The 17,209-nt window shown below is 54.6% G+C and overlaps 8 protein-coding genes across 8 annotated transcripts; 4 read left to right on the top strand and 4 right to left on the bottom strand.

Annotated features, from left to right (window-relative positions):
• Positions 1 to 113: 113 nt before the first annotated feature.
• On the bottom strand, positions 114 to 2,011 carry M409DRAFT_57702 (uncharacterized protein; the record flags this gene model as incomplete). The annotated part of the gene is made up of 4 exons (XM_033813709.1): positions 114 to 754; positions 801 to 1,335; positions 1,392 to 1,467; positions 1,530 to 2,011. 4 exons carry the CDS (start codon positions 2,009 to 2,011, stop codon positions 114 to 116), a joined length of 1,734 nt encoding a protein of 577 aa, XP_033663911.1.
• A 440-nt stretch (positions 2,012 to 2,451) lies between these two features.
• M409DRAFT_68665 (uncharacterized protein) lies at positions 2,452 to 3,957 on the bottom strand (the record flags this gene model as incomplete). Its single annotated transcript, XM_033817938.1, has 1 exon — positions 2,452 to 3,957. One exon carries the CDS (start codon positions 3,955 to 3,957, stop codon positions 2,452 to 2,454), a length of 1,506 nt encoding a protein of 501 aa, XP_033663910.1.
• Positions 3,958 to 4,364: 407 nt separating this feature from the next.
• Positions 4,365 to 5,219, top strand: M409DRAFT_26467 (uncharacterized protein; the record flags this gene model as incomplete). Its single annotated transcript, XM_033808124.1, has 1 exon — positions 4,365 to 5,219. One exon carries the CDS (start codon positions 4,365 to 4,367, stop codon positions 5,217 to 5,219), a length of 855 nt encoding a protein of 284 aa, XP_033663909.1.
• An 88-nt stretch (positions 5,220 to 5,307) lies between these two features.
• Positions 5,308 to 6,768, bottom strand: M409DRAFT_26466 (uncharacterized protein; the record flags this gene model as incomplete). Its single annotated transcript, XM_033808123.1, has 1 exon — positions 5,308 to 6,768. One exon carries the CDS (start codon positions 6,766 to 6,768, stop codon positions 5,308 to 5,310), a length of 1,461 nt encoding a protein of 486 aa, XP_033663908.1.
• A 636-nt stretch (positions 6,769 to 7,404) lies between these two features.
• M409DRAFT_26465 (uncharacterized protein) lies at positions 7,405 to 12,000 on the top strand (the record flags this gene model as incomplete). Its single annotated transcript, XM_033808122.1, has 1 exon — positions 7,405 to 12,000. The coding sequence occupies one exon, from the start codon at positions 7,405 to 7,407 to the stop codon at positions 11,998 to 12,000; it is 4,596 nt and encodes a 1,531-aa protein (XP_033663907.1).
• A 572-nt stretch (positions 12,001 to 12,572) lies between these two features.
• Positions 12,573 to 13,811, top strand: M409DRAFT_68661 (uncharacterized protein; the record flags this gene model as incomplete). Its single annotated transcript, XM_033817937.1, has 3 exons — positions 12,573 to 13,212; positions 13,271 to 13,558; positions 13,615 to 13,811. 3 exons carry the CDS (start codon positions 12,573 to 12,575, stop codon positions 13,809 to 13,811), a joined length of 1,125 nt encoding a protein of 374 aa, XP_033663906.1.
• A 1,227-nt stretch (positions 13,812 to 15,038) lies between these two features.
• Positions 15,039 to 15,926, top strand: M409DRAFT_26463 (uncharacterized protein; the record flags this gene model as incomplete). The annotated part of the gene is made up of 3 exons (XM_033808121.1): positions 15,039 to 15,238; positions 15,297 to 15,622; positions 15,688 to 15,926. The coding sequence occupies 3 exons, from the start codon at positions 15,039 to 15,041 to the stop codon at positions 15,924 to 15,926; spliced, it is 765 nt and encodes a 254-aa protein (XP_033663905.1).
• Positions 15,927 to 16,001: 75 nt separating this feature from the next.
• M409DRAFT_26462 (uncharacterized protein) lies at positions 16,002 to 17,027 on the bottom strand (the record flags this gene model as incomplete). The annotated part of the gene is made up of 1 exon (XM_033808120.1): positions 16,002 to 17,027. One exon carries the CDS (start codon positions 17,025 to 17,027, stop codon positions 16,002 to 16,004), a length of 1,026 nt encoding a protein of 341 aa, XP_033663904.1.
• Between the last annotated feature and the right edge of the window lie 182 nt (positions 17,028 to 17,209).

Below are 17,209 nucleotides of genomic sequence, written 5' to 3'. Positions count from 1 at the left end.
TGCTGACTATCGAAACGTCCAAGTTGCTAAGTTAATGAGATAGTGCTGATATCTTCTCTTGATCTAATGATAGCTTCCATCTTCTCGCAAAGCATTCTATCTCCCGGCGCTGATCAGACCAGTACAACATCAACCTCGTCTATTCTCTCGGCCATCCCGGGAGCCTGCAACTCCCCTCCCATGATCCCGTTAACATGCGCAAAGCCGCAAAGCTGCCACGTCTTGCTGCCTTGGTAGTCCATGATTCGCTGCGAATGCGTAGGAGCTGCCCAAACCACGGGCGCGAGGCCTCCATTTGGTGAAAAGATCTGAGGCTCAATATACGAGGACGAATGCCCGAAACCCACAAACCCGGACTTTGTAATGAAGATGGAGAGCTGCAAGTACTGAAGCCAGCGTTCGAGATCGAGTGGCTTTTGGTCTGGTTGTGGAGGCTCGAGGTTGTGTCGGCTGCGGAGGACACTGTGCCATTCGTCGAAAAGCTGACATATGGCGTGGCGAGAGTCTGGAGCTTCGGAGAAGAACTGACGAAGACATTTGAGCACAGCCGCATGGGCAGTGGTGGGTTTGTTCGGATTCAGGAGGGCCTCGTAGGGAAAGTTGAAGGTGAGGTGTGCAATTGCATCAGTCCAGCAGGAGAACGTCAGAGGAGCTTTCGTACGTCCATCTTCCTCTGTGTCCACGATGTTGAGACCCTCTAAAGGCAACCTCGTCGTTTCCCATGGCGTGGGTTCTATCCTGTCGAGCATTCTACCTCTTACAATCAACAGTCCATTGTGACAGTCGTGACGTACACATACTTGTGTATCCAAAAGGACGGCAGTTCAGCACCTCGGAGTGCGGCTTGAATCGCGAAACGACGGGCGTTGAACACTTGCTCCAAAAGCGCACGTCTTCTGCACCAAAGTCGAAAGCCCACGAAGGTACCGGCGGCAATCTCTCCTTCCCTGTGATGGACTTGCAAGAGAACAGTAAAAGGTCCAACGTTCCGCTTGCGGCAATCGATGCGTGCGTAGCCTCTGCAAAGACTTCGGCGACGGACTTGCTGTAATCGGGCCTGATATATGACCGAATAGACGAGTCTACGAGACTGAGAACAGCGTACACTTTGTCTCGGGGATCTGTGGATGTCGTCCGTCGCACTGTGCCTAAAACTGAAAGGAAAGTTTTGTCACTTGCGGAGTGGAAGTGCCCTTCCCGAAACGAATGTGCGGATGAGGCCAATACGTCTTTGCGAGCGTACCTCCCACCACTGACCAGCCACTGCCAGTCGGAGATGTGGTAGTCGAACATTACCAAAGGATCTCTTCTGGCAAGGGCAACTTCTTGTACAATCTGCAATCAGACTCATCAACATGTCGAAGGGCAAGCGGGATGGCGGCTGTACTGACCCATGTTCGCTCCCACCAAGAATGCGAGGTCTCCTTCATGAGGACTTGGAGGTCGTCTTCTCTGCTATATGAAAGCCTTTGATCTGGTCAGAGCCAAGTGGCCACATATAGTTGAGGGGCATGTCTGGAATGACTCACTTTCCACCTCGACCGTACCCTAGCCATACAACCACTTGAGATGCCGAGCGGTAGATTGTTTCCATAAGCCTAATTTGCCGATTGCGTTCCTGCATATTTGCCTGGTTGATGCATATCTGATCGATCCATATGTCCCTGGGCCACTTCCTGAACCGAAGTGATCTCAAGGCAAAATAGGGATTCATGGTGACCAAAATATGCCCCTTGCTGCCGTTCAAGTATATAGGAACTTGTCCGACCTTCGAGCCCCAGGCGTAAGACAGTGCGTCGAAGTCGAGGACAGAACTGCTTCCACTTCCGTGCCGAGAAGACGAGGAAGTAGGGAGATCAACAATAGATAGCTCGCCATATATTGCGGGATGTCTGTCGATCGACATCGAGGGCGCCAGAGAGAGGACTCGTATCTGTCGCTCTGCATTTATTTCTATCGGAGGGTAAGTGCCTGTACCAGCAGGGAGGGCATGAGTCGCTGCCGAGGTCATTGTATATCGCGTGGTCTGTCTGTGCCTCAGTAGCAAGGGTATGGGTATAGTGTCGTTGTTGAATGTTGGCCGTATGTACAAAGAAGAATTTCATTAATGGCTAAACGAAAGAGTTGACTTGGAGAGTTCAACGTCGCGAGGTCGAAGGCGCTGCACTTCCTGGGCGCTTAAGAAGACCTCGAAAGGCTGAAACTGCCAGGAGGCAGCCCAGGGCCAAAGCCATGGCTCCTTCGCTTGCTGCCAATACGATGAAGCAGAGAGTCGCGCCATGAGCTCTTGGCAGTGAGGACTGATTTTGAACTCAAGCAGCAGTGAGCGAAATATATTCTCGCCGCGTACCCAAGAACATCCAGATTCCAGGCTCCAAGCAGCTTGTAAATCCAAGGAGAAGGGCATGATTTTGGGAATTCTCCTCTCATTGCGAACTACATGTACAACATCTACAAGTCCGGATTAATCCCCTGATGATTCCTCGACCGCTGTCCCTCCACGGGCACCGAATCCTGATACTCCCGTCTCGCCATCAGAGACTTGCCCAACACCGTCTGCATGATGGCATAATTGACCACACACTTGACGCCGAGCTCCTCGCCGCGCTTGACGATATACCCATTGATGTACTCGATCTCGGTCTGGTTCCCGTTCCGGATATCGGCCAGCATGCTGCTCACGTTGTCCCGGGTCTTGTTGCTCACGCTGACGACGAGGGTCTCGAGACGTTCGGCGCTGAAGCGGTGCGGCACGTTGGGGATGCCGCGGAGCTCGGGCAGGGAGCGCATGACGAGGGATGTTTCGGCGAGCATGAGGCGCATTGTGCGCGAGAGGGGGAAGTTGTAGAGGAGGGCGCCGTTGCGGTTGTCGATGAGTGAGGTGAGAGGGTTCATGATGGAGTTGACGGCGAGTTTTTCGAGTTGGAGTTGGAGCAGCTCGATTGGGGTAAAGCCCACCGCGCAGAGGACCGGCGTGCGGGTGAGTGTTCGCAACATGTAGCGCGCGCTTGGCGACCACTCTTCGATCTGAGACTCGCTCATATGGCCATCATTGTCGGTCCCGAAACCGGTAGGAGTTGGCGGCCGATCTGCCGTGGCGGTGGTGGGTTCCCTTGGAATGGCGCCGAGAGACAATGTCCCATGGCCAGCGTGAACTACAAAGAAAGGGTCCCGCTCAGCCATTTCGGGTGGAACGTTGGCTCCGTGAGAGATGATGCCTTGCACATAGTTTGGCCTCGTGGCGGGATCTGGGAAGAGCTGCTCGTTGACATCGTCAATAACGCCCATGCCGTTCTGTAGGAAGCAGATTGTGCTGTCTCTATTCAAGCGATGTCGAATACGTGAAAGAGCCGAGATAGTCCGTATCGTCTTAGTGGTGAGGATGAGATTGTGAATGATTTCGGGGGACTCAGCGTAGTCGCCAGGCAACGGACGCCTTTCACTCGACTCGCTGCCGTGTGCACCCATCATCGGCGTATATCCCGCCGTGCTGTCTTCCTCTTGCTTCTGTGCTGCCGCCTCCTTCTCCCGCTCTGCGAACACTTTGGCCATTTCATGGGGTGGAACGCCCGCCTGATCCGCCGCTTCATATACATTTTGCGTTCCGTGTGGGATCTCCACACCATGCTGGCGTACGTTTCCAGGCGCAAATTCGGCGTCGAACCCATCCCTCGGGACTTTGTATTCTCCATCCTGGACGGTAATGACCTTTGGACTCCGCTCCCACGCATGCAAGACTTTGTACCGATGAAAGATCAGAGTGACAGGCGGTGGATTGGGTATGCCCCGCAAAGAATGCGCAACAAGCTTGCCAATACTCCCCGTGCCCACGATATGTATGCGCCGCTCGACATTGGGTTGCGCAGCATATTGGCGATCAATCGCAGAGAGCGACTCCCTCAATGTCTCCTCCTCTGTCTTTTCCTGCGCCTGTACGTCTTCTCCATTATCGATCATCGACTCCCGCGTTCCTGCCTGGGCCTCCATTGTTCCAGGATTCCACCACGAGCTCAGCGGGGATTGTGTTGTCGAGAAGAAGGCCACCCGGCCCACTTGGATGCTACCGAGCAAGCATGATCCGTTGGACCGCGGTATCCGGCGCGGGAGGTGGTAAAGGGCTTTGAAAGGCAGATTTACTGTCGGTTGCTATGACAGGGCGATCATAGCAGGTGTGGAGGCCAATGTCGGTCGTGGCGAGGGTGTATATGCTGCGAGAGGTGGTGTGGTGAAAGTCTCAGGCGTCATGAACATTCGACAGGCGAAAGCTGCGGTCACTCCCGACGGCTGGAGCTTGGACCTGTGTTGACTGACATTCACTTCACCTCGTGCCATCGAAGTTCCACTGTGTACAACCAGCAGTCACAATGTCTTCAACTAAGACATTCCACAAACTGCTCTCCCTCCCTCCTTCCATCCGCGCACGAAGCTTCTCCGTACTCAACCGCCCACCACCAAACTACCCCGGCCACGTCCCGCTCACATGGCTCGAACGGGGAGCTCTCGCAGTCGGCTCGGCATTTGGCTCTCTGCAGAACCCATACCGCCACGACCTCATCGCCTCGCTAGGTGAAGCCACCGCAAAGCCATACTTCGTCTCCCGTCTGCGAAGAGCAATGCTCGAAAACCCTACTGGAAGGCGCATCCTGAAAGACAAGCCACGAATCACGAGTCAGAGCATGCGGTTGGAGGAGTTGAGAAAACTGCCAGAGAATACTGTCGGGAGGGCATATGCCGCGTGGCTGGACAGGGAGGGCGTAACGCCGGATACGAGGGATCAGGTGCGGTATATCGACGACCCCGAGGAGGCGTATGTCATGCAAAGGTATCGCGAGACGCACGACTTCACGCATGCTATTACTGGACTGCCCGTGATCATTGAAGGGGAGTTGGCCGTGAAGGCTTTCGAGTTTGCAAACACACTTTTGCCTATGACGGCGTTGTCACTCTTCGCGATAGTGAGGCTGAAGCCGGTGGAGAGGGAGAGGTTCTTCAGCATTTATCTGCCGTGGGCGTTGAGGAATGGATTGAAAGCAGAGGAGTTTGTGAATGTGTACTGGGAAGAGGAGCTGGAGACGGATGTGGATGTGTTGAGGGAGAGGCTGGGGATCGAGAAGCCGCCGGATTTGAGGGAGATCCGGAAGGCGTTGAGGGATAAGAAGAAGGCGGAGAAGGCTCAACGGGAATCAAGTGAGAGGTTGGGTGCTGTGAAGTCAGCGTGAGAAGAGAACACATTAAACTCTAGCCCAAGGAATTCGACCTGAAGTGGAGAGTGTATCTGTAAGATGTCTCTTGGGGTAAGTCCCACTGTCAGAGCCATTTCGGCTCATACAGACCCGGCGGCTTAGGCATAAAGTCCCATCCAGGCTGCTTGCCTTCCACCCGTGCGCTATGCCTCACGGCCTTCAGCAATCCATACCCAGACTCCTTCGTTTCCATCATGTCTTCCGTCACCAACTCCTTCGGCAGTTTCGTCCCTTCTCGAAAACCTTCCTTCCCAGGTAGCTGACCCAGACTCTTCAGATACTTCATGGTCCCAGCGAGTGTCACATCAACCTGCCAGCTTCCACCCTCGACTGCTCTTTTGTACACTGCGGCCGCAATACCAGCAGCGAGAAGGTACCCGGAGGCGTGATCGAGTGCTTGGAGCGGCAACGGTTTCGCTGGTGTGGCGCTAGACGGATCGAAATGCTGCGCCTCTGACACGTTCATTCCACTGGCTGTCTGAACCATGCTGTCGAACCCGCGGTTCTCTTTCCACGGACCTTGTGTACCCCACGCCGCTAGATTGGCACATATCAGGCCTGGACGGATCTTGATCAATCCAGAAGGGCTCAGGCCACGTCTGGAGAGACTCCCAGGTCGATATGATTGCAGGAAAACATCGGCGTCCTTGATCAACTCGTAGAGAGCTTCTTTGTCTTTGGGGTTGTTCAGATCGATCGAGATGGCCCTCTTGCCCCGATTGACATCGATGTCAGTCATTGGTCTATCCGGTAAAGTGGGACTGGTCACCCATAAGACATCCGCTCCGTGGGCAGCGAGGGTTTTGCCAGCGACTGGAGCCGCGATGATTCTGCTGAGTTCGACGATTCGCAGTCCTCTTAGGCAACGATCGGATCCAAGCGGCATGCGTGAGGGATATCCTCGCTCTCCTGCAGAAGAGATTTTGTTGATCGATATCGAGAAATCAGGCACGGCTTTTGCCTGTGGTGTGGCATTCCACTCGTCTTCTGAGCGGAGAGCGTAAATTACAGCCTTGTTGTCGATGCCTGCCTGTTCCAAGTCGGTAGCTTTCCAATTTAGGATCTTCTCTGCGACCTGTTCGCGGGTGGACTCATCTGAGAGGCCGAGGATTCTCAACAAGGCCAGGCGGTGATTGATGAGGTTGTCGTGAATCCTCACATATTCGTCTTTGGTCTTGTGCAAGCCACCGAGAGGGCCCCATTTATTCTCTGCCGGCTTTTCGTCCAGAAAGTAGAGATGTTCTGTGGCGAACTCTGCAGAGGCATGCTCTAGTGGGACGCTGACTGCAGCGACTGAAGTAGAGTTGTGATGCGAGTCGTTGAGAGCTGCAGCGAGTGCTGACAGTGCGATTGAGGACTGAGCCAGATGGGACAACTTGTAAGATGAAGCCAACTCATGGCCTGTTTCGTCCAGCCGGAGAGAGTGGAGAGCTTGGGGTGGTAGATCGAGACCAGTCCAGATGTTCCTGACGGTGTCCATGGCTCGAAAATTCGAACGATCTGAAGCATCGCCATTGCTTTCCATGTTGAAGGGTGTAGAAAGGTATGTCCGCTGTTTCTGGATGGAAGGCTTCAAGATGGATCCTAAGGTTAGTTTGCCTCGACAATGTGGGATTGCGTTCATTCACGCAGTGTCTTTAAATCCTCTAATGTCTCGTGTGTAATGCTTGCGAATGCGAGACCCGAGGCTCGAGGTTATAGAGATGTATTTAGAAGTCCTCTCAAGGCTGAAGGGCGTGGGCGAAGGGAGAGTGACTCCGGTTTCGGCAGGCAATAGATGGACTGTATGGGACATGAGCATTCTCCAAGGCTGCCCACCAGACAAGCTACTCTTCGAACTCAGTATCGAACAGACGAGGGCAAAACACTCCGCCACGGGCTGACATTTTGCCGCCTTGTAATTGGAGCATCGGGATGCGTGGCCAGAGGTGAGTGAATGTTGACGGGCGACGTTCTGGAAGGGCGCTAGAAGGACGTCCGCCTCTGGGCCGAGCTCCGATCTGCCAAAGCTTGGTGCTGACCTCTGGTACGACTCACTGCACGCCGGAGCGAGCCATCGACGACCACGACGACATCCCCCTCCACGCCGCAGCCTGGTCTCTCTTCACCTCACACCACCCGCACTCCCTGACATGCGCGAACCACCCGAGCGTCGCCAAGCATGACCAAAGGCGCGGTCAACGGCGTGTACGACGATGGCACGCATCGCATCAAGCACCCCCAGCCTGTCCTAGATGATCTCGTGCCCGAACACCGCGACCGCAGCTCGTCGCTGTCGGGCGCCAGCACCCTTTACCGCCCAACGACTTCGACATTTGCACTTTCACAACCCAACGGCCACTATGGAGAGGGCAGCGACTCCGACGACGAATCCGGTCTGCACATGCCCGCCGCCAACGGCCACCGACGAGGCAAACCGCTCATGTCACGTGCGAAGAGTGATTTCGGTCAGGGCACGTCACGACCGCGAGGGAAGAGTGCGAATGCGGAGGAGGAGGAGCTGAACATGCGCCATGGCTGGCACACACAGCTGGAGAGCGAGGAGCAGACCCGCAACCTCTCCGAGAACTTCTTCATGTACTATGAGGATAAACGGCACGAGACCGCCGGCAATCTGGCCCCCGACTTCGATCCTAAGAGCATGGTTAAGGAATGGCGGATGAAGGATCGGCTCAAGACCGTGTCGGCGTTGCTGGCGGTGTGTCTGAACGTGGGCGTGGATCCGCCGGATGTGATCAAGACCAACCCGTGTGCGAGGCTGGAGTGTTGGGTGGATCCAGTCCCGGCCGACAGCTCTAACCAGAGCTCAAATACCAACGCTCAGATCGGCAAGAATCTGCAGTCTCAGTACGAAAACCTCTCTCTCAGGACCAGATATAAGGTCATCTTGGATCCAACCATCGAGGAGCTGAAGAAGTACACCACGTCGCTTAGAAGGACGGCGCATTCGGAACGGATTCTGTTTCACTACAACGGCCACGGCGTACCGAAGCCGACGCAGAGTGGCGAGGTGTGGTGCTTCAACCGCAGCTACACCCAATACATTCCGATCAGTCTGGTAGATTTGCAAGAGTGGGTTGGTGCTCCTGGATTGTGGGTCTGGGACTGTAGTGCAGCTGCTGGCATCATCAACGGATTTCTCGAAGGCGCTCAGAAGCACAACGTTGCCCAACAAGATGCTTTGAAGCGTGATCCAAACCGGGCGCAACAGCAACCTCTGGTCAAGTGGGAAGACTGCATCCACCTCGCAGCCTGTCGCGAGAATGAAGTCTTACCGACGAATCCAGATCTACCAGCGGACCTCTTTACTTCATGTCTGACCACGCCAATCCCGATGGCGGTCGGCTTTTTCATTCTACAAAACCCTCTAACATCGACATCCGGCGTCACACTCGCACAAGCTCGAAACATTCCCGGCAAAGTCAGTGAGCGTAGAACGCCACTGGGAGAACTTAACTGGATCTTCACTGCCATTACGGATACCATAGCTTGGAATTGCCTCGACAAGCCTCTCTTCAAGAAGCTCTTCCGTCAGGATTTGATGGTTGCTGCTCTGTTCAGGAACTTTCTGTTGGCGCAGAGAGTCATGCGCATGTACCACTGCCACCCACAATCATACCCTGCCATTCCAGACACCCATGACCATCCTTTGTGGAAGAGCTGGGACCTTGCTGTTGAGATGATCCTGGCTCAGTTGCCCAGCCTCATCGAACAACAGAAGGCCAACGAAGCTGCGCTTGAGCATGTTTCGAGCAGTGGCACTCAGCCTTCGCAGCAGCAACAGTCTCCAGAACTCGAGTATCAGCATTCTGACTTCTTCGCCGACCAACTCTCCGCATTCGAAGTCTACCTCAGTTCAGCTCCCAGCAATCCAGGCGCTGCTGGGTATGCGAAACCACCAGAGCAATTGCCCATTGTGCTGCAGGTACTGCTGTCACAAGTGCACCGACTTCGAGCACTCGTCCTGTTGTCCAAGTTCCTCGACCTCGGCCCCTGGGCCGTGAACCTCGCGCTTAGTATTGGCATCTTCCCTTATGTGCTGAAGTTGCTCCAGTCCCAAGCGATCGAGCTCAAAGCACCAATGGTCTTCATCTGGGCTCGTATCCTGGCCGTCGACCAGACCTGTCAGACCGACTTGCTCAAAGACCAAGGCTTTTCATACTTCAGCAGTATCCTCGTCTCCACCCAAGGGATACCAATGGTCAATGTGGCCGAGCATCGGGCTATGTGCACGTTTGTCATCGCCATGTTTTGCAAAGACTTCAAGCAAGGCAAAGCCGCCGTGCTTGATACTCATCCCGAGATTTTCGAGCAATGCTTGAATCACCTCAACGATATGGAGTATCCACTTCTTCGACAGTTCAGTCTTCTGTGTCTCGGCAATCTTTGCCGCGACTATCCTCCAGCACGAGAGGCACTTATCGCACATTCAGGCCACGAGCGGATATGCGATCGCAGTCACGATCCAGTACCGGAAGTCAGAGTGGCGTGTTTGAACGCGCTCACGAGCTTCATCGCCACGCAGGACCTCGAGATGCGGGATGGTGTAGAGTTGGAGGAAATGCTAGTGGGTGTCATCTGCTCCATGGGCATGGACGGCTCCATCATGGTCCGCAGAGAGCTGACAATTTTCTACTCTGAATACGTCAAGAAGTACGAGAAACGGTTCCTGTGTACGGCCTGGGAGCAACTCCAGGAGGAGCAGGACAAGAAACGGGGCAAAGCGCAGGCCGCGGATGACTTCCTCACGTCAAATGGTAATGGCGTTGCCGATGCGCTGAATGGTGGCATCAACGGCATTCGCACTGGTCACCAACGTAGCGTTTCCGCATCAACGCCTAGGGGTAACGAGCCCACCTCAGCCTTTGTCAACCCCGGCAAGAGGACAGACTTCTCCAGAGCCACCATATATCGTGCTGTGTGGCGGCAGCTAATGAGTCTGTCTGCGGACCCGCACCCCGAGGTGTCAAGGAATGCTGGCGTGATTGTTGATTATGTCCTTAACGCGCTGTTGGAGTCGCCGCTGGACCCTCATGCAGAAGCTTTGCTTGATACTGCTCAAGCCCAGTGGCCTGCTATTGACACTGCTGCAACACCGGCGGGCGAACCTTTAGCACGGCAGCGATCTCGCGACTTCCGACCCGAAACACCGCCCAGTCCTGTCGCATCGACAGTGTCGTCAAAGCCAGACGGTTACTTTGCACTCTCACGAACGGCGAGCGTTGCCGCAGCGATGAAGAATCTCATTGGATGGGGAGCCAGGACTCCGGGCGAAGTATCGACACCTACATCACCTACACATGCTCGCCGTGGTTCTACTTTCAGCACTACGACCACGCCCTACAAGTCACGCCCACTCACACCTGCTGATGCTGCTCAGCTTCCACCGGATGCGATGGACAATATCCCGGGTCCGCCACATCAGCCTGCCGCCAAAATGCCGCCGACACCCTTCTACAAGGACCGAAACATGGCCGAGTTGCCTGCGATTCCATTAAAGTCGGCGTTCTTTGACTGGTCGGCGTCATATTTCCGCGAGCCTCAGATGAGACCGTCTGAGGGTGACGAGCCGGGGTCGAAAGATTACAACGAGAGGCTCTGGCGAAGAAACCGCAACGACAAGATCATCGCGTCTACTCAGCCGCTCAAGGAGGCAGCTGGTACTGAACGATGGGATAAGCCTTGCGGATGGTTCGGCATTGGGGCTGCACCGGTCAAGATGGTCTTTCATCAATTCGAGAATCACCTTGTGACGAGTGACGACAGAGACAGCATAGCTGTCTGGGACTGGGCAGAGGCAAAACAGCTAAATCGATTTAGCAACGGCAATCCCAAACACAGTCGAGTCACTGAAGTTCGGTTCATCAACGAGGATGACACGGCCATGCTTATGACTGGATCAAGCGACGGCATCATCAAGGTCTATCGCAACTACGAAGATCCGGATGAGATTCAGCATGTATCCAGCTTCCGAGCTCTGAACGACCTGATCCCCAGCGATCGCCAATCTTCTGGATTGGTCTTTGACTGGCAACAAGGGCAAGGCCGAGCGCTTGTGGCTGGAGATGATCGCGTTGTGCGCGTATGGCAAGTGGGCCACGAGCTCTGCGTGTCGGACATTCAGACACGATCATCTGCTTGCATCACCTCCCTCACCTCGGATCAAGTCGAGGGCAACGTATTTGTGGCCGGCTTCGGCAATGGTAGCGTCAAGGTCTTTGATCAACGGCTGCCGAAATCTGATCAGATGTTGATGACGTGGAACGAACACAAGTCGTGGATCGTCGGCGTGCATCTACAACGTGGCGGCATGCGTGAGTTGATCTCAGCGGAGAGCAACGGTGGCATCCGTCTGTGGGACATAAGATATCGCGGATCGGTCGACCACTACAACCCCCGTTCAGCTCGCAGTCCTAGGAGTCTGCGCACGCTGTCGGTGCATGAACACGCCCCGGTCTTTGCCACTGGCGGCAAAGATCACACGGTGCGAGTGTACTCGACGTCGAACATCTCCTCGGGCAAGTCCATCTCCTCGTTCGAACCGTACATGAGCTTCGTGAGAGGCTTGAACACGCCTCGCAATGCACCGATCACTGCGACTGCCTTCCATCCCCACAGAATGATGTTGGCTTGCGGCGCAGTGAATGACGGGCATGTCAATTTGTTCAAATGCGATGTGGAGGAGGAAGCGAAGAAGACGGGCGGTGTTGTGGACGAGTACAACCCCAACAATGAGAAGTGGGCGCCGACGCACTAATTCAGCGAGAGGATGATGGCATTACTGTGGGATTAGCATGGCGCTACCGGCGAAGGTGACGACGATGAGATTGCTTTGACATTGCGCATGGGGGAGCTTCTTAGCAAGCATGCATCGGCGGTCTTGGAACGGCATATAATATGTAGCATGGTACGACAAGCATAGCAGTAAGAAGCGTGTCTCGCTCTCGGTTGATGATGGTCCACGGAACATGATATGCCATGCTCTATCACATGTCTGGCTTGGTGAGTGAAAGATGGTGGTCAGCCGGGAATAGCCGTGATGCCAAGACTGGGGCAAACTCCGCATTGAGAGTTGGACGGAGCGGGGAAGCTAATGGGAAGCTGCGATGGAGGCAGATGTACGTTGTACACCACCACGAGGCAGCACCGGCAACAAGCGAGAGAGTGTAGCAGGAGGAAGGAAGCAGCAAGCAAGCGGCAAGCAGCATTGACAGAGCTCACCACCACCACCGTCCGACCTATCACGCCCGCCGCGGTTCTGCTTAACCGTCCAACCCACCAAAAACACCGCCCTCACCCGCCCACCCACCACCGCCAGCGTCAGCGACCATGTACTCGCGACGCATCCTCCCGCGCCTCTCCCCCACCACCACCGCTCCATCCACCCCCTCCGCCGCCGGCCGGCCCTTCACCACCGCCGCGGCACAGTGGAACAAGTACTCGTCGACGCCGGCCCTCAGCGACATCGCCCCCGAGCAAGGCCACGTCTTCGACGCCAAGCAGAAGGAATTCCGCCAGAACCTCGCCGAGCAAAACCGCAAGCGTAAAGAACAAGAGCGTCAGTCTGCGTCCGCTGCTTCTTCGACTTCCGCTAAGTCCTCTTCCTCTTCCGCTTCTGCTTCGTCGTCGGTCTCTCAGGGACTAGGCTCACTCAGTTCCGCTGCAGGGGAAGCCGCGCGCCAGAACGATGGCTCCGACAAGAAGAAGGGCTCGGGCCGGCTGTCGAGTCTGATCTACGGCACCGAGGAGGGCCGCGAGATGGATCGCGAGATTGAGCGCAGCTTCAGCCAGGTGCTGGCGAGGGGCAAGTATGTGCATAGTATTGTCTTTCACGAGGTCAAGCCGGACAAGGTCGATGAGTATGTCGAGCTCGTGGGGAGCTGGTACCCGCGGATGGCGAGCATGCCGGAGAATAAGGTGCATCTGGTGGGCAGCTGGAGGACGGAGGTCGGCGATTGTGATACGTTTGGTGGGTGCCAATCTACAGACTTCAAGGATTGTGTCGAGGCTGATTTTGATCGTTACAGTCCACATCTGGGAATACCAGCGTTACGCCGGCTACCACGCCTCGCTCAACTCGATCCAGAACCACCCCGACTTCCCGGCCTTCGACGCGAAGCTCAAGACGCTCATCACCACCAAGAAGACGTCCCTCATGCAAGAGTTCCGCTTCTGGCCAACTTCTCCACCACGTTCGCTTGGAGGTGTGTTTGAGCTGAGAACATACACGTTGCACCCTGGCAACCTCCTCGAGTGGGAGACGCACTGGCAGAAGGGCCTGGCTGCGAGGAGGGAGGTCATGGAGGGTGTTGGAGGTGCGTAACATATGATTATTACAATGGGCGAGATTGAGTTACTGATGTGAATACAGCATGGTTCGTCCAAATCGGCGCCCTCAACGAAGTCCACCACCTCTGGCAATTCGCCGATCTCGAAGAGCGTCGTGCCCGGAGAGAGCAGAGCTGGAGCGTCCCTGGTTGGGGTGAGACTGTCCACAAGACGGTGCCGCTGATCCAGACGATGAAGAGTCGGATTATGGTTCCCATGCCGTGGAGCCCGATCGGATAAGATAAAAGTCGGCCTTCATCGACCAGTCAGACACAAGACCTTTTGCATCGATCTTCTACGAGTTTGAGCGAAAAGCAAGCATCATGGCGTTATGGGGTATGGGCGGGTACGGACAATATGAAATAGCGCAGCATTCACAGAGGGGGAGAGACATGGACGAGACCGTCTTCCTGCTATGTGTGGGTGATGATGAAGTAGCACTCGATGAAGGTGAGGGCTGCGTGGTTCTTAAAGGGCAGCCTTGTGCATAAGTACGTAGGCCACCGAAATGAGAAAGAAAGACAAGAAATGAAAAGATTCCGAAACCCAGACGAGATGTCTTGAAGAACGAGCGGATGCCGGATACATACATATCTCCCCTTCCCATCCGTGCTTGGTGAAGGGCTCATTGCATTGCTAGATGAAGGCGTTGGAGGGAACTGACCACTGCACTCATCGGGTCTGCGGTATCAAGATTGTCTCGGATTTCAAAGACATGGAAGATGCGATTTCTCTCTCTTTCTGCATAATTATGCAGACTGCCCTCCATTCATTCATGCACTGCCCAGGAGACAAGGATGGGAGGCTAGGTAGCCTGACTAGGAAGTCGGGTTACTTGGCGAACAAGGACTAAGTAGGTAGACTTCACGGACACAGATAGATGTAGAGAGAGATGGGATTGTTGGACTGCAAGCGAAGGAGTCAATGATCAAGATACCGCTATCACTAGTATTCGAACGATAGGGGAAGATATTGCGAAGCATAAAGCGTGAAGAGGAATTCCCGCGAGCTCTTCGTTCATTCGTTCATTTGTTGTATCCGGCTGATCTTTCACGCGACATGCTCGGCGTGTAGTGTAACGTCACCCAAACCCTCATAGTCGGATACGAACGCTAGGGGTGTCAGAATTGTCAGAGCAACTACTCGTTTTAGTCATCCATCATAGGTTCGGGCATTTGGGCGAGGAGGTACCTACTAGCAATTACCTTGTCCAGACACACGTCGGGAAAGGGTCGTTTGTGATGTGAGACTCGGAGTCGATCCGAAGAAAGGGAACGGAAGATAGAGCGAGGGGAGAAGAGCCGGTTGTGTTGTCAGAGAGGGAGGATTTTTAAGCAGTTGTTTACGTATACGTAGGCTGGGTTTCTAGTTTGGGGGATATGGATAGAAAGTGTATGTAAGTGGACATAGACACACCAGACGATTGGGTAACCTAGTTTTATCTTTTCAAGTCTAGGATTGCACAACATGACTACCCACAAGACGTATCTCATCGCGGGTGCTACGCGAGGGATTGGACGAGGACTCGTGGCGAATCTCTTGAATAGAGAAGGGAGTACCGTCATCGCGGGCGTGAGGGATTCTAAAGCTGAGACGGCGAGGAGTCTGGACGAGCTACCCAAGGGGAAAGGCTCGAGATTGATCATCGTGGGGATCGATGCCGAGTCGTACGTTTCCTCCTCCTCCCCTTCCACTCAAATGAGATCATTCACTGATTCTGTGCAGCGACACATCCGCCTCCACGGCCATGCACACCCTCCAATCCACGCACTACATCACGCACCTCGACGTCGTCATCGCCAACGCAGGCAAAGCTAACCCGTTCGCTTCCATCGCCGCTCTGGATCTCAACACCGCCCGCGACCTCTTCAACGTCAACACCCTCGGTCCACTGCGCTTGTTCCAGGCCGTGTTTCCCCTCCTCAAACCCGGCGCGAGGTTCCTCGTCATGAGCTCCATCGCGGGTAGCATCCAGACGGCGTTGGCTCTGCCGTTTGGTGTCGCTGCGTACGGGATCAGTAAGGCGGCGGCGAATTTTATTGTTGCGAAGGGTATGTTCTTTCCATCGGTCGACAAGATCTGTGTTTTCGGTGACTAACACGTGGAAACTCTTCAGCCGCGCAGGAGAATCCCGAACTTGCCATCACGGCGCTGCACCCCGGTACGGTGGAGACGGATATGTCGGTGGCGGTGATCGAGTCTCTGGGTCGCGAGGCCTTTTCGGATGATCAGGGGACCTCGTTGGTGATTACCGTGGAGGAGAGCGTGAACGGGATGGTTGCGTTGTTGGAGAAGCCTAAGGAGGAGGTGACTGGCAAATTTTTGGACTGGCGGGGCGAGGTGATTCCTTGGTAGGGAGACGCATCTGCTTGACTGTCAATGTCGTGGGTGTCAGAGATAGGAATGCAGTTCATCGATTGTGAAGCCATTTCAAACATGTCGGAACCATTCCTGTCCATCATATCGCACATTCTTCTTACTCGCCGCTTCGACTTCCATCAAACTCTGTGCTGTATCACGCAGACAATCTTCCAAGCTGATGAAGCTCATGAACAGGCTTTCCTTCGTCTTGGTGTTGTCGAATGTATAAGGCGGTTCCTTATCGTCCACGTTCTTTGGATCTGGGATCCTCAGTCTCCATTCAGGGAATTGAGATCTTAACGTAGAGCACACTTGAGCGTAGGTCACGGAGCCGCCAGAGGCGATATATCTTTCTGCCCCTCCATCACTTCCATCTTGATCAACTTCCAGCTCGTATGCACGGAGATGTGCTTGCGCGACGTTTCTCACGTCCACGAAAGCCGGAAATCGAAAGTCGCCCTTTCCTTTGCCTTCCAGGATTCTCCAGATCTCGGTGAGATCTTCTGATGACTTCTTCACTCCATCAAGATCTGTCTTGTGCGCCAGTGGTCCCAAGATCATCGCGGGGCAGATCGTGGCCAGGCTGAAATTCGAATTGCCGTCCTTCACAAAGGCATGCAACGCCTTCTCCTCCGATGAAGAATTCCAGTCTTGCGCGGAGAAGACGTGCCCCGGCTCGGATAGATTCGTAGCATCAACCACGGCGTCAAGTGATGAAGTGACAATGACCCTTTGAACCTGCGGCGCCTCCTTCACTATCACCTCCAGTAAACCCTGCCACTCTTCCAACTTCGTGCACACAACACCATCGACACCTTTAACCAAGTCGCTCCATTCGGTCACCCTTGTCAGGACGACGATTTCCAGGTTATGCGAGTACTTGGAAAGCGTGTCCCTAACGTCCTGCCCCTCCACGTTCGATCGCACTGTAGTTCGAACTTGATACCCGTTGGAGAGGAATTGTCTGATGATCCATGTAGAGACATAGCCAGTGCCGTTGGTAATGAGGACGAAGCGACCGTTGTGTTCAGCGGCGTTGTCTTGACCGCTGAGCTTGCGTTTCATGTGATGGACTTTTACTTTGAGGTGGTCCATGAGCGGCAGTCGTCAAGGAGTAGTGAGCGTGAGAAGCGGAGTCGCAATTTGTTATGTGGATATCGTGTCGTCAGAGAGCGAGCGTGCGGTATGCTGATATATTCTTTGTCATTCGAAGCTTCAAGTCGGCCACGCAAGGTTGCTCACAGCTGCAAAAACTTGGAGTCGATTGAACTTGACGT

This window comes from Zasmidium cellare, assembly GCF_010093935.1.
Source record: "Zasmidium cellare ATCC 36951 unplaced genomic scaffold M409scaffold_32, whole genome shotgun sequence".
Lineage (NCBI taxonomy): Eukaryota > Fungi > Ascomycota > Dothideomycetes > Mycosphaerellales > Mycosphaerellaceae > Zasmidium > Zasmidium cellare.
The sequence above is the reverse complement of the archived record's forward strand: the minus strand, read 5'-3'. Positions and strand labels throughout refer to the sequence as shown.